This window comes from Myotis daubentonii, chromosome 6, assembly GCF_963259705.1.
Source record: "Myotis daubentonii chromosome 6, mMyoDau2.1, whole genome shotgun sequence".
NCBI classification, from domain to species: Eukaryota; Metazoa; Chordata; class Mammalia; order Chiroptera; family Vespertilionidae; genus Myotis; species Myotis daubentonii.
This window is the reverse complement of record NC_081845.1, coordinates 23,981,011-24,004,945: the sequence shown is the minus strand read 5'-3', so window position 1 is coordinate 24,004,945 and position 23,935 is coordinate 23,981,011. Positions and strand designations below refer to the sequence as shown.

The following is a 23,935-nucleotide window of genomic DNA, read 5'->3' as shown; positions in this document are numbered from 1 at the left end:
TCCTGATTTCTGGGCCTCATCCTCTGGAAATTCTGTTTGTTACTGATGTTGTGGCCCCACCCCATAACAAAGAAACAGAATTTCCGGAGGATGAGGCCCAGAAATCAGGATTTTAAAAAGATTCCCAGGTGATTCTAATGTGCAGCCAAGGTTGAGAACCACTGCTTTAATCCATTGATGAGCATTTGAGTTGCTTTCGTTTTTAGCTGTTATGAATAATGCTATATAGACATTCACATATAGGTTTTTATGTGGACATGTTTTCAGTTCCCTTGGGTAAATATTTAGTACAGAAATTGCTATGTTGCTGGGGTCCAACCCCAGCGGGTCCAGGGGTCCCCAAAGGTGTGGACGGAGTCGGCAAAGAAGGAATGACACGGAGACAGAGTTCAGTTGATCAGCAGCCTAGCCAGGATCTCTAGCCAGGATCTCCAGCCAAGTTCTGTTCAGGATCTCCAGCGAAGTTCTGGTTAGGATCTCCAGCCAGGTTCTATGTCCATGTTCTCTCGTTAGGTTCTCCAGCCAGGTTCGGTCGCCAGGTTCTGTAGCTGGGTTCTTCAGCCAGGTTCTGTCTAGGTTCTCCAACCAAGTTCTGTAGCCAGGTTCTGTCCAGGATCTTTTGCCATGTTCTCTCGCTAGGTTCTGTCTCTAGGTTCTGTGTAGGTTTTGTGTCTAGTTTCTGTGTATAGGTTCTGTGTCTAGGTTCTGTGTAGGTTCTGTCTTCTAAGTTCTGTCTTCTAAGTTCTGTCTTGTTACATCTGTATTTATACCAGTTGATTCCAATCCTATCAACCTCTATTCCAAAGGTTAGGGCGTTTCTTATCTCCATTCCAGGGAGTAAAGATTATGTAGCTTAAGCATGATTGTTCGTAGTTAAAGTGATTAATTACCCGCCTGGCACTTAGTTAAGAGGTTTTATTCCCTCCCTAACTTCAGGGGAAAATCCCTACCTGGGGAAACAACCTTTCTCAGAGACCTTGGTTAAAACACATAGTGCCAAGAAGGTGAGCAAACATATTAAGAACAGTATGCCATATATGCCAGGTCCCTTGAAACAGCAAGCATGGACCGGCTCCCGGCACTATGTCATGTTACATGTATGTTTAACATTTTGAAGAACTGTCAAAATGTCCTCTGAAGTGGCTCTGGACCATTTTACAATCCCACCAGCCAAATATGAGGGTTTCTGTTTCTCCACAGCCTCATCAGCATTTGTTATTGTCTTCGTTATTACTATAGTCATCCTAGTGGGAAGGGAGTGTTAATCTGGTGATTTGGATTTGGATTTCCTTAGTTAGTAATGATGTGAGCATCTTTGGAATTGCTATTTGTATATCTTTTTTGGAGAATCTATTCAAATCCTTTGCCCATTTTCTAATTTGGCAAATTATTATATTTTACTATGTAATTATATATGTTAGATATATTTTTAAATATCTGTTTTATATGTACTTGTTGGATTCAGAGTTTATATCAAATGTAGAAGTAAATTTTTGTTTTTAAAAATGTAATTAAAGTTAGCAGATCTATTAGGATGGAAATAAATGAAATAGCAAATAGAAACAGATTCGAGAAAATTAATTAAACCAAAAATTGGATTATTGAAAGATCAAGAAAATTAACAAACCCTTAGCTAGACTGACCCAATGAAGGGAAATAGGGAACACTCAAATTAATAATATCAGGAATGATTAAGGAGATACCACTTCTGACCTTAGAAAAATAAAAATAAAAAGGATGATAAAGGAGTGCTGTTATCAACTGCATGCTAACAAGTTAAATAGCCTATCCGTGGTCAGCAAACTGCGGCTCGCGAGCCACATGCGGCTCTTTGGCCCCTTGAGTGTGGCTCTTCCTAAGCCTTAGGAGTACCCTAATTAAGTTAATAACAGTGTACCTACCTATATAGTTTAAGTTTAAAAAATTTGGCTCTCAAAAGAAATTTCAATCGCTGTACTGTTGATATTTGGCTCTGTTGACTAATGAGTTTCCCGACTACTGGCCTAGATGATAGGAAAAAATTCATAAAAAGACCCAACTTAAAACTTACTGAAGAAGAAAAAAAGAAATCTGAATAGACTTGTAAGAGTAAAGTGATTGAAGTAGCAATCCAAAACCTTCCCACAAAGAAGATCCCAGGACACAATGCATCATTGGTGAATTGCACCAAATGTTTTAAAGAAGAAAAACATCAGTCTTTTACAAACTCTTCCAAAATTTAAAAGATAAATGAACATTTTCCAATTTCTTTTATGAATCAGTATTACTGTGATCCCAAAACTGGACCAGAACACTGCAGACCAAAATCTCTTAGGAATACTAATATAAAACATCAGTAAATTACTAGTTAACCTAATCTACAACATGTAAAAAAGATTATACACCATGACCAAATAGGATTTGTCCCAGGAATGACGGGAAGATTTAATATATGAAAATTGGTCAGTGTAATAGGCAATGTTAATAGCATTAAGCACAAAAACTCATACAATAATTTCAACAGATATAGGGAAAGCATTAACAAGATCCACCATCCTTTGCATAGCCTTTATCAGATTTAGGAAGTTCCTTTGTATTCTTGCTTTGTTGAGTGTGTTTATTGGGAAAGGATGTTGGCTTCTGTCATTTTTTCTTCATTCTTTTCTCTCTTTGTTCCTTAGACTGGATAATCTCAATTTGCTTATCCTAAAACTTCACTAATTCTTTCCTCTGCCAATTCAGAACTACTGTTGAGCTAGCCACTCTGTTGAATATTGTACTTTTGACCTACATAATTTATATATTTTTTAATAATTTCTGTCTTTCTGTTGATATTTTCTGTTTGCTAAGGTAGTCTCATACTTCCTCTTAATTCTTTAGTCATGATTTTCTTTAGGTCTTTTAACATATAAAATCTTTTAAAAATTTTTGTCTAATAAATTCTATATCTGGGCTTTTCTTAGGGACAATTTTTATTGCTTCTTTAAATCCCGTGTAGGGTCATACTTTACTGTTGTTGTTTTTTGGTGTCTTATAAATTTTTGTTGCTAACTGGACATTTGAGATAATATAATGTGGCAAACCTTGAAATCAGATTCTCTACCCCCACGCTTCCATGGTTTGTCACTTTTGTTGTTACTCTTACTACTAATTTAGTTAGTGAATTTCCTGGGGTAATTCTGTATAAAGTCTATATTTTTTTGTGTTGTGCAACCACTGGAGTGTCCACTTAGTTTAGTGATCAGCTAATGACTAGACAGAGATTTCCTTAAATGCCTGGAACCACATCCTACAACCTTTTGCAAGGGGCTCTGTGTGTGTGTGTTAGGACTTGTTTTCAGTGTTTCAGTTGGCAGTTTCTAACTCTGCCTTACAAAGATTTCACGCACTGGTAACACAGACTGTCAAGGTCAGCCAGAGGTGAAGGTTTAGACTTTAGAGCCTTCTCTGGTCTTCCTGGGCACACACACAGTCCTGCACATGCACGTGTCCCTTTAGATTTCCAGGAGTGTTTTGGAGCTTTTCAGAGTACCCTATATGCATGTCATTTTCCTTTTAATATTTTGGTCATCCCCTCATTTGTCCTAACTTGTATCACCACCTAAGTTGCAACTGTTTTTGACAAATGCCCTAGGGATGTGGCTGTTCACACAGCTGGCTCTGAGTCACATCAATTTAAGACAAGTCCTGAGAATGGGGCTGTTGCCACATAGGTCATATAGTATACTTCTCTGGAGATGGACACTCTGAACCTGTTCTGCCCTCTCCTGTGACTGCTAGCCTACTGGTTTTCAGAGTTGCCATAGTTGTGAGTCTCTTGGTTTCGAAGGCTACCATGGAACTGTCAAGAGGGTAATGAGAATAGGGCAAGTTTAACTCCACAGAGCTTGCTGTGTTTATCAAAATTTAACTGTTTTTCTTGAATTGCTCCTTGGATTGTTATAAACCTTTAGCTAATTGTCAGAGTTCTTAAAAAGTTTATTTTGACCAGTGTTCTTGCATTTTTCTTTTATTTTCTTTTTTGAGGAAACTCCACACTGTTTTCCATTGTGGCTGTACCAGTCTGCATTCCCACCAGCAGTATACCAGAGTTTCTTTTTCTCTGCTTCCTCGCCATTTGTGTGTCCTCTTTGGAGAAGTGTTTATTTAGATCCTTTGCCCATTTTTTAATTGGATCATTTGTCTTCCTTTTGTTGAATTGTATGAGTTCCTTATATATTTTGAAATTATCCCCTTATCAAATGTATCATTGGCCAATATGTTCTCCCATTCATTGAATTCTCTTTTCATTTTGTTGATGGTTTCTTTTGTTGTACAGAAGCTTTTTATTTTTATGCAGTCCATTTGTTTATTTTTTTTTCCTTCATTTCTCTTGACCTACGCATTGTATCAGTGAAAATTTTGCTATGTGAAAGGTCTGATACGTTGTCTACATTTTCTTCAAGGAATTTTATGGTTTCATGACATATTTAAATATTTTATCCATTTTGAGTTTATTCTTGTGTATGGTGTAAGTTGGTGGTTTAGTTTCATTTTTTTTGCATGTACCTGTCCAATTTTCCCAACACCATTTGTTGAAGATACTGTCTTTACTCCATTGCCTCCTTTGTCAAATATTAATTGAGCATAATGACTTGGGTCAATTTCTGGAGTCTCTGTTCTGTTCCATTGATCTATATGCCTCTACTTGTGCCAGTACTAGGCTATTTTGATTACAGTGGCTTTGTAGTATAGATTGATATCTGGTATTATGATCCTTCCAGCTTTGTTCTTTTTTCTCTAGATTACTGTGGCTATTCCGGGTCTTTTTTGATTCCATATAAATTTTTGAAGTATATTTTCTAGTTCTGTGAAATATGTTGTTGGTATATTAATAGGGATTGCATTGTATCTACAGATTGTTTGGGGTAGTATGGACATAATAACAGTAGATGTACATGATGCTGAGAAAAACACAAACTAAGATTTATGTTTGTTTTAGAACTAGTGAATTTTAAAACCTTGGTTGAATAAAATATCTAAATGAGATGTTTTTAAACCAAATATTTCATAAAACAAAGCAGATAATTCTAAAGGTATTAATTTATGCTAAACTTTAAGAATAAGTATTTTAAGCATCTAATATTTGAAACAATGTATTTTTCTTAATTATATCCTTTAAGTCAAAAACTGTATTCTTCATGTCTTTATTTCCCCTACTATCTTTGTGAAGTGCCATATGTGTAACACACACTAAAGATATTTATTATAGGAATGAGATGTTAATTTGTTTTTAAAAATTGTTTATAATTTTAATTCTGTTAATACACTTAAAAATGTCATTAGGAGTGCTCTTTCAGGAAATCATGAAAGTGCCATTAACCATCAAAAAGAGATTTAATTTTATTCTCAAAAGATTTGTCTCCAGACCTCATGTTATTTTTAAGTAATAAGTCTGTTATCTCAATTATGTATATATTTAAGCACAGAGAAATAGACCCATACCTCACTCTAAAAGAGAACAATGGAAATTGTAACTCATTTAGACATTTCTTAGTTCCTATAAATACCTATTCAAGTTTAGAAAGGGCTTTTCTAAAGTAGTTCTGTAGCAATACCACAGGTCTCTCTTTGAAGATCTTTCCATAATTTACATATCTATCTATATGTTTATTTTTGTTTTTTAATAAATATGTATTCATATGTTTATATCCTTAACCAACTTTAATTAACAATATTTGTATTTTAATATTTACAAATTTGTATGTATGCATAAATTTTTAAGTTTTTACTACCTCTCACAGCACTTGTGGCTATGGAAAGGACCTGTCCAGGAAAGTAGCATCTATAGGTAAATAAACCAAGTAATAAATGATATAGTGTAAATGTGTATATATATGTATATATATATATATGTGTGTGTACACATATATATATACACACATATATATATATATACACACACACACACTAGAGGCCCGGTGCACAAAAATTTGTGCACTCGGGCGGGAGGGGGAGTCCCTCAGCCCGGCCTGTGCCCTCTCGCAGTGTGGGACCCCTTGGGAAATAACAACCTGCTGGCTTAGGCCTGCTCCCGGGTGGCAGAGAGCAGGCCCAATCCCTAGGCGCAGCCCCTGGTCGGGTTCAGAGCAGGGCCGATTGAGGAGTTGGGGCGCCGCCCCGTCATGCACAGAGCAGGGAGATTGGGAGGTTGTGATGCCACCCTCAGTCACTATCAGGGTAGGGCCGATTGGGGGGTTGGGGCACCGTCCCCTGTCACACTCAAGGCAGAGTCGATGGAGAGGTTGCGGCGCCACCCCCTGTCACGCACAGAGCAGGGCCCATCAGGGGGTTGGGGCGCTGCCCCCTGTCACGCACAGAGTAGGGGCGATAGGGGAGTTGGGGCACCGCCCCCTGTCACACACAGAGCAGGGGTTGGGGCGCTGCCACTCTCACACTCAGAGCAGGGCCGATGGGGAGGTTATGGCTCTACCCCATCACACATAGAGCAGGGCCCGTGGGGGGGGGGGGGGTTGGGGAGCTCCCCCCTATCAGGCACAGAGCAGGGCTGCTCAGGGGGTTGGGGCACCTTCCCCTGTCACACACAGAGCCGCAGGGCGATCAGGGAGTTTGGGCGCTGCCCTCTGTCACGCTGATCCCGGTGCTGGGAGGCATATTACCCTTTTACTATATAGGGTAGAGGCCTGGTGCATGGGTGGGGGCCGGCTGGTTTGCCCTGAAGGGTGTCCTGGATCAGGGTGGGGGTCCCCACTGGGGTGCCTGACCAGCCTGGGTGAGGGGATGATGGCTGTTTGCAGCTGGTCACACACCATTCAGGGTGGGGGTCCCCACTGGGGTGCCTGGCTAGTCTGGGTGAGTGGCTGAGGGCTGTTTTCAGGCTGGGACTGAAGCTCCCAACCGCTCCTTTTTTTTTTTTTTTTTTTTTTTATTCTGGGCCAGCTTTAGCTTGAGGCTTAGCTCCAGCTCTTAGGCCTCGACTGAAAGTAGGTTTCTGGCCTTTGCTTACAATGTTGCGAATATGCTGGCTGAAGTCCCGCGGTATCTGTTACAATGTTTGAAACTCCGTCACTGAGGCAAGCAAGCCTCATGTTAGTTTCAAGCTGCCTGGCTGCCGGCCGCCATCTTGGCTGACAGTTAATTTGCATATCTCGCTGATTAGCCAATGAAAATGGTAGCGGTCGTACACCAATTACCATGTTTCTCTTTTATTAGTGTAGGTATTTCATTGATTATAAGGGATATATTTCTCTGCACAATCTCTATAAATCATTGCTTTAAACTATGAAGTATAAAATTTATAACTACTAAAACTGAATATCTACAAATTATGAATAATGTTATTTGCAAATACTTGAATTCATTTTTGTACATAAATTATTTTAATATTCAATATTAGTGTGCACCCTGTTACTATTCATTGTCAACTTAAAAGTAGAAAAACAACCCAGCCAGAGTGGTTCAGTTGGTTGAGCATTGTCCTGTGTACCGCACGTACTTGGAAGGCATCCAATCCATGTTTCTCTCTCACATTGATGTTTTTTCTCTCTCTAAAATCAATAACAACATATTTTTTTAAGTAGAGAAACCAAAGATTAATTACTACAAATATTTAAGGTATCGCTTTTTTTAAAAGGGCCTCTAGACCAAAAACAATGAAACATCCAATAAAATGGGAGCTCCCTGAGGGCAGAGATTTTTTTGTCTGTTTTGCTCACTACTATCTTCCCAGCCTGTAAGAGTAGCTGAGATACCATAAATACCTAATAATTATTGTTGATAAACAATTAATTTTTAAATTTTGCTTGTTTTTCTATTTTAAAAATTTTGCTAATCCTTAAGAGGTTGTAGGGAAACCTAAGAAATGATTACTATGACTCCTGGTTGCAGTTTGACATGACCTCATTGAAAAAATGACAAAGTGGATGTTAAATTATTCAAATCTAGAGCAGGTCAGCATTTCCGTGAGACAAGAGGGAAGCTAAGAAAGGCAAGTAAAACCAATAGGAAAGGAGGAACGGGTTTACTGTTAAGTTTTGCCAGTAACAATTTGTTACAAGATTTGACTTTATATTTTAAATTGTTTCTTACCCATTCAGTTGCATCACTTAATATATGCAAAAAATAGTGTACATGTTTTATAAGATATGTTGAAGTAAAGTATTAACTAAACTTTAGGTATCAGAATCACCTGGAAAGCTTGTTACAACTCAGACTATATGATTTCAGTTTGTCTGGGATGGGACCCAAGAATTTGCATTTCTAACAAGTTTCCAGGTAATGTGTCACTTGTGGTCTGGAAACCTCACTTTAATGTAAATCAATGATCAAAATCCTCTGTTTACTAACCCTCCCAATAAAGAAAATTAAAGTACACTATCATTTTTCTTTGCTAATAACAACAACAACAAATATATAGCCTAGTCTATAAAGATCTGCATCATTGTCTCGGTTTTTTTTAAGGAAATAAGCAATAAAAAGATACACAATAGAGCCATCGTGAAGCACTAATAACTCACTATAACATCATATGTGAATTGTGATTTCTGTAAGAAAAGCTTTAATTGATATTAATCACCATATAAAATGAGCATCTTATTTGTGAACTCCAAAGGTCAGGCCATTCCTATTTGTCAAAGAAGAAAGAAGGGTTTCCACATGGTGAATTATGCTTTGTCCTTACTGTTTTAATTATTGCTACAGGTTTTCCTATGTAGTGTTGCAGCAATCAAACTAGCGTTTCTGATTCATGTATGATTACAGATAACACAGCACACTATTATCCACCACGTTAAAATGTTGAATTTCCTTTAAAATTTATGAATGCTATTCTTTTGGGATAGTTTAATTAGAGTACTTGGTATGATCTAATTTTTACCAAATTACCATATGCTTCACTTCCCTTAGTATACAGACATTCAGTCTGAGTGTTCTGTGATATACTTTAGTTTTGGAGGTCCAGACAGAACTGGAAACTCACTGTCTTGATTCCTAGTTTGGTATTCTTTTCTTTAACCTTGGTATTTACTTTACCAAAAGGTATTTGGAATCAAATATTTTCAAATATTTGTTTGATGAAGTGTTTAAGGCATTATACAGCAGGATAGGAACAAATAGTTTCTCTGGTACAGAGACAATAAACTGTGCAATTATTTACTTTCTTTATCTCTATTGTCTTAATCTATTATTATTCAGATAAGATCAACTAAAAATTACAGGACCTTGGTTTCTTTTTTATAAATATGTGTAGGGTCGTCATATATAGTATTCATGGAAATAATCATAAGAGACTATATATATTTCTATCATATGATGCTAGAAATAGGGCTGTATGTTTCTTTATCCTTCTGGCGAGATAAACTATAGTCCCAGCGTCACTAATAGAGGAGTAATTGGGATATTTATTAATGTTCTTCTGTACAACTCAGGATTTATCGTTAAATTTGTTTTTCTAGTAACTTTTTTATTTGCTCTATTTTTCTATTTTAATAGTAAAGACCAAATATTCCTTCATTGACATTATTGAGAAATAAGACTTTCTTGAAGCTCATTTTATTTCACTTGTTAAATAATTACTGAGGGGCAAGGGGTAGGCACAGCTGGGGCGGAAGCTGGGACCGTGCCTGGAGACTATGCCCAGAAGATGTCCAGTAGCAGCATGTCTCATTGCCATGCGCAGTGATCCTCTAGACTAGTGTGTGGTGGTTGGCAACACAGGGCAGTGGGCAAGACGAGCTACTCATGAGCTATGCCAATGATGCCTTCTCAGGGGGGTAAGTGCCCACCTTCTTCCACTGCTACACAGTCAGCATCACCATTAGGAGTCAAGCAGTACCTCCTGGGACTCTGGGACACAGCAGGACAAGAAAATTATGATCACACAGGAAGACTGTAATCATCTGAGATCTTTATCTCATCTAGTGACTGATGTCTGCCTTACATGCTTCTCTGTGGTCAGGCTAGCCTCATTTCTCAATGTAAAAGGAGTAGGTATCAGAATTTAAGGAATATGTACCAAATACACTCTTTTATTAATAGCAACTCAGATTGACCTCTGAGGTGACCCTGAAACTTTAGCAAGACTGAATGATATGAAAGAAAAACTTACATGTGTGGAACAAGAACAGAAACATTTCCAAGATAGGAGCATGCTGTTTTGTGCTTTAACCCAGAAGGGACTAAAGACTATTTGGTGATGCTATCAAAATCATTTTAACTCTCAAGAAATACACAGGGGGAAAAATAGGACCAAGATGTAGAAACGGTTGTTTGATTGGGTGAGAAACATCATTATTGGGCAAGGAAATTGTCTACTTCTCTGGGCTAGCATATGAAATGCTACAAGTTATACCCAGACCTCTTATAAATAATGAAGTAATTTAAAACTTGAAGGGGAGGGGGACGGGGACTGTCCTCAGAATTCTATAGAATTCATTAAGAGTGTTTTCTAAATGTCCAAGAAGCAGCAAACAGAATCTGAAGCCACAATCTATTATAAATACTTTATCTCAACCAGAAGGTACACGATCTCGCAAGGGTTTCATAGTTTAAAAAACTCCAATCACATCATGTTCTATCTATGTAACAAACCATGCTGTAAAAGGAACTGCCTGGCTTGACCATACACATTTCTGCATAGTCTTTATGTAATCTGCACAAAGAAATATCTTCTCCTTTTGCTCCAATTAATTGTTTTTATATATAAGTTGCTTTCTATTCCAGTATGCCCAGAGGGCCAACCATGAAACCAAAGGTTGCTCCAAGTGCACAGGAGATGGGCCATACCTGAGGAGTAAATATATGAGATAAAAAAGAACAAATGTTTTATTGAACAAAGTTAAGTGTAACAAATACTTCTATATTGAACCTTAATATACTTTCTTAAAGGATGCCAAAAGTGTAATGTTATAATTGCATTTATCATGAACACAAAAAAATGTACACATTTCAGTTAATGTGTATTAAACTGTAGCAAAGTTTCTGGCATAGAATAATTACTAAAATGTTTCACCTTATATTGATTGATAATCCTGCCAATAACCGTAAGTGGTGACCTAACAAGTCTTTGGCTGAGTGCTGATCTGCATATGCATAGAATAAAACTCCATAAGGAAGAACCATTCAAAAGTAGTAGGCTGCACAACAGGATGGGAATAATTCACATTCCTGACAGCCAGAATGGAAAAACCTCCTAATATATGGGGCATCAAGTAGAATAACCAAGAGGATAATTTATACCCTGGAAATGGGTTTTACTGAATCCTGGAGGAAAGTCTTTCTAAGTCTACTCTAACAAAACTTAAAAACAAACCTGGAAAGGTTCAAAATGATCTCAAATAACTATATGCCAAAAAAAGGTCCAACACTCTTTTAAGTAATACAAGAAAGTCCAGCACTCACCAAAGTAAAATTCACTTGTATTAGTTTTCTAGGGTTGTTGTAACAACTTACCACAAACAGTGTGGCTTAAAACAGAAATTTATCCTCTCCATGCTCCGGAGGCCAGCGCCTAAAATTACGTTAAGCAAGGAGAAAGCAGAGGGAAAGTGGTGTGATCAGATGCCGCATTGGCTGCAGGAAGTTCCCCAACCATTATGGGCCCACCTGAAGCAGTGCTGGAGGAGAAAGTACCAAACATAGGAGTTTATTCAACATAACGTAGCTTATTGACTGACTTGGGGGCATTATGAAGATTGATTTTTAGATTGTATTATGGATAAACATGTAAGAAACATCTGCTGAACAATACTGGTTAATGTTCCTTCAGTAGATTAGTTTCAAGAACCATTGAGAATTCTTCAGAGATAACTGTAACGATGAAAAAAAAATCTCTCAGAAGGTAATTCATTACAAAGAGGAATTCCCTTAAATGGCTTATAACAGCCTGTCAGACTGGTTAAACCAAGAAAGAGTATCTGGCAAGCACTCCTATGAAGACTGAAAAATGTATGTCTAAAATAATGGCACTTCCACCATGATTATGCCCAAGCTTTGAGAAAGAGGAGGAACTCTGTTTCAAATATGTGAAGAGTGGGCAAAATTTGATCAAGTGGGTTTTATGGAACATCTCATTTCCCAGATCTGTCATTACCAACATGGGCACATAAACTTCTATTGCAGAAATATTTCTGTAACATATTGCCAGAGATATTCTGTCATACCTACAATGCCAGACTACTGTGTGCAAGGAATGGTACGTTATAGAAGATAATGATGAAGAGAATGGTCAAGACAGATTTTCTATGACAAGACCTAGCAGAATAAGAAGAAAATAGAAATAGTTGTGTCTCCCAACTTTTTTTTCTTTCAAGTCATTTTAATAACCAGGCAGTTAGTAAAAAATACAGTTGTCTCACACAAGCATGATTAAAGGTGATGATTATACCAGATTCCAAAGAGCAAGGGTGGTAAGAAGGCTTCAAGATTCACAGATCGAAGATCTTGGTTTCAGAAATCTCAGAGGGGTAGCAGGACAAAAATGAAATTTAAGGACAGGGCACGGTTGCTGGGTCATCAGCACCTCAAAACATTTCTTGATGATGATTCGGTGCAGAGAGTATTTATTTGTCGTCTTGGGAGAACCAAGCAGCATGGGCCAAGCAGGTCTGTTTTCCTATGGGGCAGACTTCCTCAGGGTGGAGACCCAGTCTTTCTGTTCCTTGAGGTAATGCTAGAGAAGCATGATCACGTTGAAGCCAGAGGTTCCAATTCCGTCTGCTGTCTCCCACATTTTTTACGGGTTGCTTTAAGTTCCCCTAAAACAGTGAGATAACAACAGAATCTAGTTGGAGATGGGGGAGACATGACTTATGCAGCATCCGCTGCCAAATTAAAATAAGCAAAGAACTTACTATGTGTACAGTGATTCTCAGAAGAGACTAGTTGGTCTTCAGATGAGACACACAGTAGATACAAGCAGATTCCCAGGAGCCACGGGGCTTCCGTCAGTGCGGTGAGAGTGGTCATAACTGCACTGCCAGATGTGGGCTGTCGGCATGTGAAACACACTGGTTCCTCATTGTATAGCAGGTTTGCACTTAAATGTGAGGAATGGTGTGATGGTGACATGCTCTCAAGACAGTTCCTTTGGGGGATGTAACCTCCCAATTATCACCTTCCTGGATGTCGGTTGTGGAGTTTAGTGACAAGGACTTTATTTCTATACCAGGAGGTAGCATTGTAATAGTGAAGAACATAGTAATGTAAGCTGGGAACCTGTAATGGATATGAGTGTGGCATTGCCCACTGGTAGTACTAACATGTGCTAGTAATGAGCGATTCATCTGACACCATTGGGCTGTGGGACTGTTAGTGTGCCAGGACTGCTGTAACCAGATGCCATAGAATAGGGGACTTAAACAACAGAAATGTGTTTGACCCAGTCGTAGAGGCTGAAAGGTTAGTTTCTTCTGAGCCCTCTGTCCTCATCTTGCTGACTACTGCCTCCCACTGTGTTCTCACATGGCCTTTTCCTCTGTGCATGTGTGGTCCTGGTACCTCTTCCTCTTTTTAGAGGGACACCAGTCCTATTGGATTAGGGCCCCACCCATATAACTTCACTTAATCATAATTACCTTCTCAAAGGTCCTATCTCCTAATACAGAAACATTAGGGACTACGGCTTCAATTTATGAATTTGGGGAGGAGTGTCACAGTTAAGTCCATGGCAGGGACACAGAGTATGGAACATATTTCCAAGGATTAAAGGGCCATGCGAAATTAGTGTGCTGCATTTGATTGTTTAACAAGGATAATCAGTGGGTACTTTAATAGGAAAATTGAATTGTAGATTGATAGGTCTTTTGGACCCCTGTACCTCTGAAGGGTCTCTTTTTTCAACAGAACCTGGTGGGCAATCAGGAAAAGTTTTCTGTCTCTGGTTGGACGAATTCCAGATTGTCAGTAGGCCACACAAGCGTTTAAGCCTGATGTGGGACTTCCTGAATGAATCTGTTGCCTAAACTGGATCTCTCCTGCTCTCCTTCCCAGCAGCCACCTCTGGTTCCAGATAAATAAGCATACATTGACCTCCTACTTGCTTAAGGTCATCAAAGTCGTGCTGTCTCAGTGTACTAAATCCAGGCGGAGGAACAATAGGAACAAACCCCCAGTTTTCTGATAGTGAATTTATCATGAAAGGAACAGTGGGCCTGCAGGTGACCGAGGATAGTTGATCTTCTCAGCACAGCTGACTACTTAAGTACTGCTACCCAAAAATATGTCTTATCTTTCATGAGTGAGTAAGATTTCCTGTTCCTCATTTTTCCCTCTCTTTTGCTTCTTCCTCCTGTTTGATTCTAGATAAACAAGGCCTATAAATGTGTTTGTTTCGTTTTGGAAAAAACTCACTTTAAGTCCCGATTCTACAACTTACTAGTTTACTTGACTTTATGCAAGAAATTAAATTTCTCTGTACATCAAATTTCTCATTTATAAAATTGAAATAGGAATGTATACCCTGCCAGGATTGTCATAAAGGTTGAGTGAGATTACTTACATAAGCAACTAGCATGGTACATAGAACATGGCTGGCACTCGAAACATTTTAATTTGCTTTCCTCTTCTATGATAGCACAGGTAGGAGAATAAAGGAGAAGAGATTTGGAGAAGAAAGAACAAAGGGAAGAATTAAAAGTTCCACTTTTACATAAGTAACTGGGCATCAATATACTAAAAGGTATAAAAGATCTGTAATCTTTAAACAATATCCTGCATAATATGTTGTAAGTTAGAGACTGTGCTAAGCAGTACAATAGGAATTGCATTTGTACCATTTGAATTAAAGTGTCATTACTGCCCTTATACAATATAGTGACAATAGTTAATTCCAGATTTACCCATTAAAATCTCCTGGTTACCCTAGCTGTTTTGACTCAGTGGTTACACGGACTGAAGGGTTGTGGGTTCGATTCTGGTCAAGGGCACACCTCGGTTGCAGGCTTGATCCCTGACCCTAATTAGGGTGTGTGTAGGAGGCAGCCAATCATTGTGTCTCTCTCACATCCATGTTTCTCTCTCTGTCTCTCCTCCTCCCACTCTCTCTAAAAATCAATGTGGGGGGAGATATCTTTGGGTGAGGATTAATTAACAAAACAAAATCTCCTGGTTAATGTGTTCACAAATGCTTCATCATAAATTAAAGGGTACCGCAGCGTGTCTTGTAAACTATTCTAGAATCCTCTGCTTAAAACTCTTCTGTCTTCCTGTCGCCCGTATTATGAGGCTTCTGAACTCTCAGCATGTGTGATCTGGCCACTTCTTTCTTCTGTAGCCTCAACTTCCCCCACCTTTCTGGGCTCTTACCTTTACTCCCCGGCTCCCATCATATTGAACTATTTTTGGTTTCTCTTTTCTGGACTCAAGCAAGTTGGGCCTGAGATGCACTTTTGAACTCTTCACCTGGCTCTTTGTTGATTATACTTTATTTTTCTGCAAAGCCTAATTGTAATTCCTTCCAGAAATTATCTTATTTACCATTGTATATTTGGCCACTAGTACGGTACCAGGCTCATTAGGAATTCAGTAAATACTTAAGCAAATGAGTCAGTATTGTGCCTAAATGCAAGGATTATATAATATTTTTATTGCTTATATTATTGTATAACCTATAAATTTTCAAAACCCATTTAAACAGAAAAAAAGTAGAAGTAGTTTATTCTTCATATTATGTGCCACTTTATACAGTGTATCACATCTAAAATGGGTTGATGTCTGCTTCCTCCTTATAATTGCTATAAGGGATTTGTAAATGCCATTGTAGTCATTCATTTTGATTTGGGTTTTTCCAAAGGGGGGAAAAAATCAAATATAGTGACTATTGTAACAACACAGAGAAGAGGATTCTCATAGAAAGGCTTTTCCTCTTAAATTTCTATCTGGTGAAAATGAGCTTATCAGAGATTTTAAAAGGCAATCAGAAGATTTAGATTGTTGATATAAAATATCAGAAGCATATGTTTGTAGAGAAATATATCTCAAAAAGAGATGTTAATAATATACAAGTGATCACCATGAAGTTATGTAATTGGGTTGTTCCATTGAGCTTTCCTTTTTGTAAAATTGTTGACATTCTGAAGGATTTTTTTTTCCAGATGCATCTGCTTAGCACAGAGAATGGGAACTAAAGGTAGCATAAAACAATTCTAAGAAAGTGAATGTTGTGTGACCTTTTTTTTAATTTGCTTCACAAGTAATTTATTTTGAAAAAATTAACATCTGCTATTTTGAAGCTAATCTTAGTGTATTGAATGCTCTTAACCATTTCTCAATCCCACAGTCTTTTATCTTGCTTCTCCTGCTGTGTTCCCACCACCCTTGATCCCATTAGCAAACCTTGAGACCGCTTCAGACTTACCAAAGTACTGCTTTGGTTTCAGCTGCTCTTCTGCAAGAGGAAGTGAATGTTGGGGGTTTTCTCTGTGGTACAGTTGTGATAAAGCTGTGGTGGTCTTATCTCTCTCTTAGGTAGTGGCTCTTTATGACTACACAGCGAATCGATCAGATGAACTAACCATCCATCGCGGAGACATTATCCGAGTGTTTTACAAAGATAATGAAGACTGGTGGTATGGCAGCCTAGGAAAGGGACAGGAAGGTTATTTTCCAGCTAATCATGTGGCTAGTGAAAGTAAGTTTTATGCTCCCTTCCTGGTCTACTAGAATGGTATAACTGATATACAAGATTTTATCATGTTGTACCCTCTAATTTACTGTCTTTGTAACTTTTGCATATGTTTACCAGTGGGTATTGCTTTTCATTTTCATGATGCAAAAGAAATAAAAGGGACGGCACTAGTACACCAGAAAGCTATTACATTCATCCCAGGGGACCTGCCCATCTTCCTACAACCTTCTTCTTCAGCCCCTTTTCCCTGCACCTGCTTCATGCCCTTCAAGCACAATTATGTCAGGTCTTCTCTTGTCACAGTGACTCAGTTGACTTTAAGAACCTCTAGTCCCCCAATTTCCATTCTTTTACTTTATATACCACAGGCCTTGCTGTCACCTATTACCTGCCTACAGTAGGTTGTTTCATTCTCAAGAAAATTAAGCCCTCATTTGTGAAAGGGAAAAGAAAGGAGCTGGAGAAAGAATTCTAAATACACTTTCTGAAAGTGAGAGATGAAAATAGAAAGCAGAGAGCTTGCGAAGAAGGACTAGAAGGAAGGGGAGAAATACAGTAATGCTTCTTCAGAAGAATCCTTTTATCAGCAGTTAACTTCATCATGTGGTAGGAAAAACAATGCTCAGGGGTCAGGGAAATTGATTTCTAATCCTAGCTCCTCCACAGCTATTATCGATGTGCCTCAGTTTCCTCCTATAAAGTGAGGAAGTTGAACTCTGTCATCTCTAAAATTTTTTTCCAAAAATACTAAGATCATTTAGTTATGATTTAAAATGTAGTATAGGAAGCCTAGAGATTACTCTGTTTTGAATAATTATTCAGTCTTTTGCTTCTGCAAAGAAGTAATTATTATAGATAATAGCTGCTTTTCAGGCTAGTCTATGAAACCCCATTTAACTCAAACAATGGCTGAGCAAAAGTACTATTGATTCCTAAACTAAGTTCTGAATTTTTGAGAGCAAAGGAGATGGCATAGGAAGAACTCCTTCCTTCCCTGCGTACTGGGCGCTGGCGTAAGCCCAGATAAAAGATTTTCTCTTTGGCACTTTCTACCAAGTTGTCTGTACCCTGGTATTTCCCAGTGCTCCCCTGGCCAGTCTCTCAAGGGCTCCCAGTCTCATTGCAGCTTCCTTCCTCAGCTTATCTGCTGCTTTCAGCAAACTCCTCCCCTCAAAAGTTCCCAATGTCTCAAAAATCACCCACTTCTCTCTCACACAACAAAAGTCTGTAGTTCCTCTGTGCCATTGTTTTAATTTTCTTTCCTTGAGCTGTAAATGACTTATAGCTCTTAAACTCTATTGCAGGTATAGTTTTATGTTTAAAAGAAGATGCATAATGGAGAAAAAACATCAGGCAATGTGGAAGAAATTTTAGGACAAGTTAATACCCAGTCATCTCCCAAAAAATCTGCACTTCTAACTTCCAGATTGTCTCAAATATCCAGGTTTCTTCCCTCTCCTTCTCACATGGTCAGTACCTGGAATTCAGCTTCTGCCTTTTAAATCAAGAGCTACCTATACAATGAAAGTCATTCTGGAGTATATCCATCATTTTAACTAGATATTACAATTCATTGTTAATCCAGATACAAATGAAAGCATAATTGTTTTATACTTGACATTGTAAAAAGATTATGTATTTCCAGGCAGGATGGTATTAGGTGCTTTAACTTTATAATCTAATTAGTTTGCAGAAATAACCTCTTAGGCTTCCAATTCTAGAGAGGTTATAGATATTTGATTATAGTGGGTAAAAAATCCAATAAATTTCTCTTCCATTATATCCCAAGTGAGACTTCTGAAGCATACTGTAATGATGATTAGTGGATATGTACAGAAGTTAATGGTCACTTGTAGTGACTATACTTCAACTGTCATAATTCCTTATATCCCAAAGTAATTGATATTTTATTTTGGCATTAGTTATTGCTGTGGGAAAAGCCTTGTAAATGCCAGAACAAACAGAATAAATCCTCATATACCTGAGAATATAATTGAATTCTCACTTCACTGGGGACTTTTTTTCTCTCCTTATATCCTACTTTTTACCTGAATTTTAAAAAATCTTAACAGATGCAGAGAGACTGTTTTAACACTAGAGAAAAAATTAGTCAACAGCATATTTCACTCTAAAAATAGTAGAAGTCCTTTATCTTGATCCAAAGCCAAATATACAAAGCGAATGATCTATGGACGTACATATCTGAATAGAATCTGTATCGACTGTTACATTAGATTAAGAGCCAGGTCCACTAAAGAACTACAATAGAAGACTATAATAAAATATCCCATTTTATAAAGATTTCCTCCCTTTGTATCTTAAGCCACTGGAAGAAAAGCATGATCAGCTTTCCTTAATCACATCTTTTCCAATAAGAGATGAAGAAAGCCAATAATGAAACAACCCATACACAAACCTAGTTAATACAGCTCATAATCTTAGAATTTTGATTAGGTGTATTTGAACAATTTCTCTCAATTCAAAGTTGTTAAGTCATTTAACCAAGATAGATTTTCTTTCTGGCCCTTTAAAATTCCCACCTGACTTTAGATTCTGCACTGTGTGTAGACTAACTAGAATATGTAGATTATAATTTTACATTATAAGAACTTCAGCATTCTGAATAGATTCAGTATTGTGTATAGTCCTTGCCCCATGCTTATCTATTTCATACCATCTTCCCAAATTATCCTTTTTCCACATCTCTACCTGACAAAATCCTACCCATTCTTCAGAATCTGACACACCTACTGTTTCTTCCATTAAGCATCTACCATCCCCACATCAGAGTTTGTCTTTGTTATTCTCTCTCTTTTAAGTAATGTCACATTCTATTTTATATTACAGTTCCTTGTGAACTTACATCTCTGACCAGATTGTATGCTCCTTGAGAGCAAAGACTGTTTTGATCATCTTGGTATCTCTTCCATCAGTACCTTGCATATAGCAGGTTCGTGATTAATATATATTAAGATAAAATGAAATAAGCACCTGCATGACCACATAGTAAGTGAAAATGACACCTTCTACATTTCTGAAATCCTGCTTATCAAAACTTTACAATTATAAGTTAAGTTTTTTTGATAATTAATGTGTAAGATTTCCAGTCGCCTTAACAGTAAGTGTCAGGTAGCTTATTTTTACACCCAATTCTTTGGCTTTCTATCTGCTCCCACTGTTGTTTTTTCCCCATGAAATAATGCTTCTCAATTTGATTGCCTGAATTTCTTTTTCAATTCCAGCACTGTACCGAGAACTGCCTCCAGAGATTAAGGAACGATCCCCTCTTTTAACCCCCAAGGAAAAAACCAAAATGGAAAAACCTTTATCTTCTCAAAAGGTAAATGTTTTCAAGAAAATGTATAGCATATGTACTTTGATTTTCACTCTCTCTGGATAAAATATTACTTTATCTTTCATGCTTATATCCTTTATTAATTACATTAGTATTTCTTTTAATATTGGCACCAATATTATGAAATATGTAAGGCAAATATTACTGTAGCCATTTTCTAGATAAGGAAACTGAGGAGGCCCAGAGATTAAAGTAGACCTCAAGTCATAGTCCAAGTAACGGGACAAGGATCCAAAGTAGAACTTGTGACCTCAAGTGTGATGCTATTTCCATCCTATACTCGTTTCTGTAATGACGATCCTAACCCTGTTATTAGCCCCACCTGAGGGGTACACATGTGTGCTAAAGGTCATTGGGGCCCTCAGAATAAAGATGTCCTATCTTCCTGGAGCATTCCTTTTACTTGATAGAAATTTAAAATATTTTCAGATTGAAATGAGTATGGATATATTATCAGCCAGAAAAATGTCGTGTTTTTTAGCTTAGGCCTTCAAATCCCTCAGTCAGTATTCTTCTGATATTAGTAATACTTTGGTGCAAAGTTTAATAAGCAATGTGCCATATCACATATTTTACTTATTGAACTTATTTTATTCTGTGACATTAGCTTTTGCTTTAGATGGAATAACTTCACTTCTTAATAACATGAAGTAGTAGGGTATAGAGTTTTTAAACAATTGAACCTATCATGTATCATTAGTCATTCAGCCTATATTTATTGAGTGCTTATTTCTATGCTGAGCATTAGTCCTCACTGAAACAAGATTGAGTAGACAAAGCACTTGCCCTTGAGGCTGGTGGGTGAGACACCTACAAATAGACAATTGCAACAGAATATGGTAGGAACTACAGTGAAGATATGTGCACAGTGTATTGAGAACACACAGCAAGACACCCTCTAAATCTGCCTGGGGAGTCCAGGAAGAGTTCCCCAAGGAGGTCATGCTTGAGCTGAGGCTTATAGGATGAAAAAAAATGTGCTATGTAGATGATCTTAGAAAAAGCATTCCAGCAGAGGGAACAACTTGAGTAAGGTGTGATAAAGTATAATTATTTTCTGGAGTATAGGGCCAAATGGAGAGAAGGACAGAAGAAATGCAGGAGCCCACTGTACTCTGCTGAGATGCTTAGATTGTATTCTTCAGGCAAAGGGGATCCCCTGGAGAAGGGAATCCAGGAAGTGTCATATACAGATCTGCATGTTAAAAATATTCTAGTGGCAGCATGGTGATTGAATTAGAGGTAGCTAAGACCTGGGACAAGAAAGTCAGTTCAAAATAAAGCATAAAAGCCTGAGCTAGTGGGGATAGAAGGGAAGTGTATAATTCACAGGATTTTGTAATTGATTGGATGTGATTAGTGATACTGGAATCTAAGAATTGTGCTGAGGGCCCTGGCTTATTATATAAGTAAATGGATAGTGGTACCACAGAAATAATAAAAGAATAAGGAAGATCTGGGGAGATAGAAACAAGGAATGGTAGGGAGTGGGATGTAATGAGTTCAGTTTTAGATATCTTGATTTGTTAATAGTCCTTATAGTGCTCCCAGGTGCAGATATTCACCAAGGAGCCAGAAATTCAGAACTGGAATTTGAGAGAAGGTAGGGCTTCAAAATAAAACGGGGAAGGCGCTCGTGTATTCATTGTATTGCATCAGTAGAGTTGAAGCTCATAATGAAGGAGATAGAATAGACACTGTAGACTTCTAAGAGAAAAATCTAAGGACAGAATTCCAATTGAACATTAGTATTTCATGGACAAGCAAAGGAAAAGATTAAGAAATAATAGTCAAAGGGGAAGGAAAGATCCAGGAAAAAAAAAAAAGTGCCATGGAAGCCAGAGAGAAGAGAGGTTCAAGGAGAGTATATAGTCAGTAGTATGAGAAATGGCCGATCACTGAGGTTGTCTAAGCATTTGATAATGAAAGGACCTTGGCACCTCTACATATCAATAGTATGACACGTATTGAAGAGTAGAATGTGGACTCAGCAAGAGAACACATGGAAGTATTCCCAGAGCTTCACTTAAAAGAAGTCAAGCAGTGACTGGAGGGAGACCCGGTTCCAGAAATGACTTTTTAAATATTGGAGTGACACATAGAATTAGCCAATGGACATGATCAGGTTCAAGGTAGATAAAGAAAGCATGCATGGATTTTGGAGAAAGCAGGAGGTTTTTATTGGAAAGACTGGTTGATAGATTAATATTGCCTTAAGCAGTACCCCTCTGAGACAGATAAATATAAATGAGGATGCAGATAAGTTAATAAAGTGGGAGTCTAGAAATTAAGAATGTCTTTTTGTTCTCAAAAACAGAAATGAAGGTTCACTTCAAATGTGAGGGCAAAAGGTGTAAGGTAGGAAGAAGAATAGTGACTGTTAGAATACCTTGAGGATAGTAGGAGCAGGAGACCATTTGGGACATATAAAGAGATTTCTGAGTAGTTCTGAGAGCTGCTGTTTGAATACCATGAAAATGTAGGGAACATAATTTTATGTAGTTGGATGGTTTTCTTCAGTAGTGCTCCACATCTAGGACATAGGAGTGGAGAAGACAAATCTGGTTTGATATATAATTGGAGTTGTGGGTGTGATAGAGGCCAAGAGGATTAGAGACTTGATATCATTGTGTAGAGAGTCGCTGAAGTCACACATTATGGAAGATCAGCCAGATTGGAAAGGATGTGGAATCAGGAGACTGGCCAACTTAGAAAGCAGGGTTCTCTGCAAGGTTGCCATAAACTACCCATGCCCAGGTGGAGGCATAGTGTCATGCAGAAAGGCATTAACCTGGAACTATGGCCTGTAAATCAAGAAACTTGCTTAATTAGTATTTCAGATGTTAAGCAGCTCAAGGTTATGATAAATTCATGGAGTTGAATGTAAGAGTTGAAGTCAGATTGAAGGACCTGCCCAAGGAATGAAGACCAAGTGTTGCATAGATTTTCTCTTTAATATTAAAATTCCAGAATGATTGCAAGAGTTGGGGTGAATCAATAGTTGAAGTTCTTAATTCTTGTGGTAGAGCAGATGTCTCAACCTTGGTTTTACATTGAAATTGCCTAAGAAATAAAATAAAATAAAAATGCTGGTGCTTGTCCTCACACCCACAAATCAGTTTAATTGGTCTGGGTGGATTTCAAACGCTTTCCAGGTTATTTTAATGTGCAGCCAACATTAATAACCATTATTAGAGTGACCACAATCACAATGTCTGAGGGTAACAGCTTCAAAAATGAGGATATTATGGCCAGGTATGAAGTGCTTTGAATGTATAATAGCCTGAAATCAGCAACAGAGAGCCAAGAGGCCAGTGCTAACTCCAAGTCCCTGTGGCTCCTGGTTGGATTATGTGAGAATGAACAGCCTATCCTGTACGGAACTGAAAGAAAAATGGTTTCTCAATAAAAAGCCAGTTTCACATACAGCAAGGATATATGGTGATGGTTGCCTCTGACAGCCTGGGATACATGTTGAAAGGACTGGCAAGGAATTTGACTATGGTCAAATGCTACATGTGTAATATTATCCACTGTTTGGAATTCACCAGATTTAAGGATTTAGGAAGATGATAATATAAACTTTCAAAATATTTATAACATTGGCATAGTCATCAAGACAGCTAATGGTATTTGTAGTCTATGTCAGGAACTGCGTGAGAGGCTATGCTAGATACAGTCTTTAGTTTGTTTGTTTGTTTATTTTGTTAAATCTCACCCGAGGATATTTTTCCATTGATTTTTAGGGAGAGTGGAAGAGAGAGGGAAAGACAGAGAGAAACATCGATGTGAGAGAGACACATCAATTGGTTGCCTCCTGCATGTGCCCAACCGGGGCCCAGCCAGGGAGGAGCCTGCAACTGAGGTACGTGCCCTTGACCGGAATCAAACCCAGGACCTTTCGGTCCACAGTTCAAAGCTCTGTCTGCTGAGCCAGACCAGCTAGGGCTGTAGATTCAGTCTTCATGTGCAGTGGCTTA

General features: G+C 38.0%; 1 protein-coding gene and 1 pseudogene across 2 annotated transcripts in view; one reads left to right on the top strand and one right to left on the bottom strand.

The window, feature by feature from the left end:
• AHI1 (Abelson helper integration site 1) overlaps positions 1 to 23,935 on the top strand; it is a 182,260-nt gene that overhangs the window by 115,258 nt on the left and 43,067 nt on the right. For both annotated transcript variants that reach the window (XM_059700403.1, XM_059700406.1), the window contains 2 exons: positions 16,441 to 16,603; positions 19,843 to 19,940. In XM_059700403.1, the coding sequence (XP_059556386.1) occupies positions 16,441 to 16,603; positions 19,843 to 19,940 (261 nt within the window). The remainder of the gene's footprint in view (positions 1 to 16,440; positions 16,604 to 19,842; positions 19,941 to 23,935) is intronic.
• Positions 12,395 to 12,658, bottom strand: LOC132236599 (H/ACA ribonucleoprotein complex subunit 3-like; annotated as a pseudogene).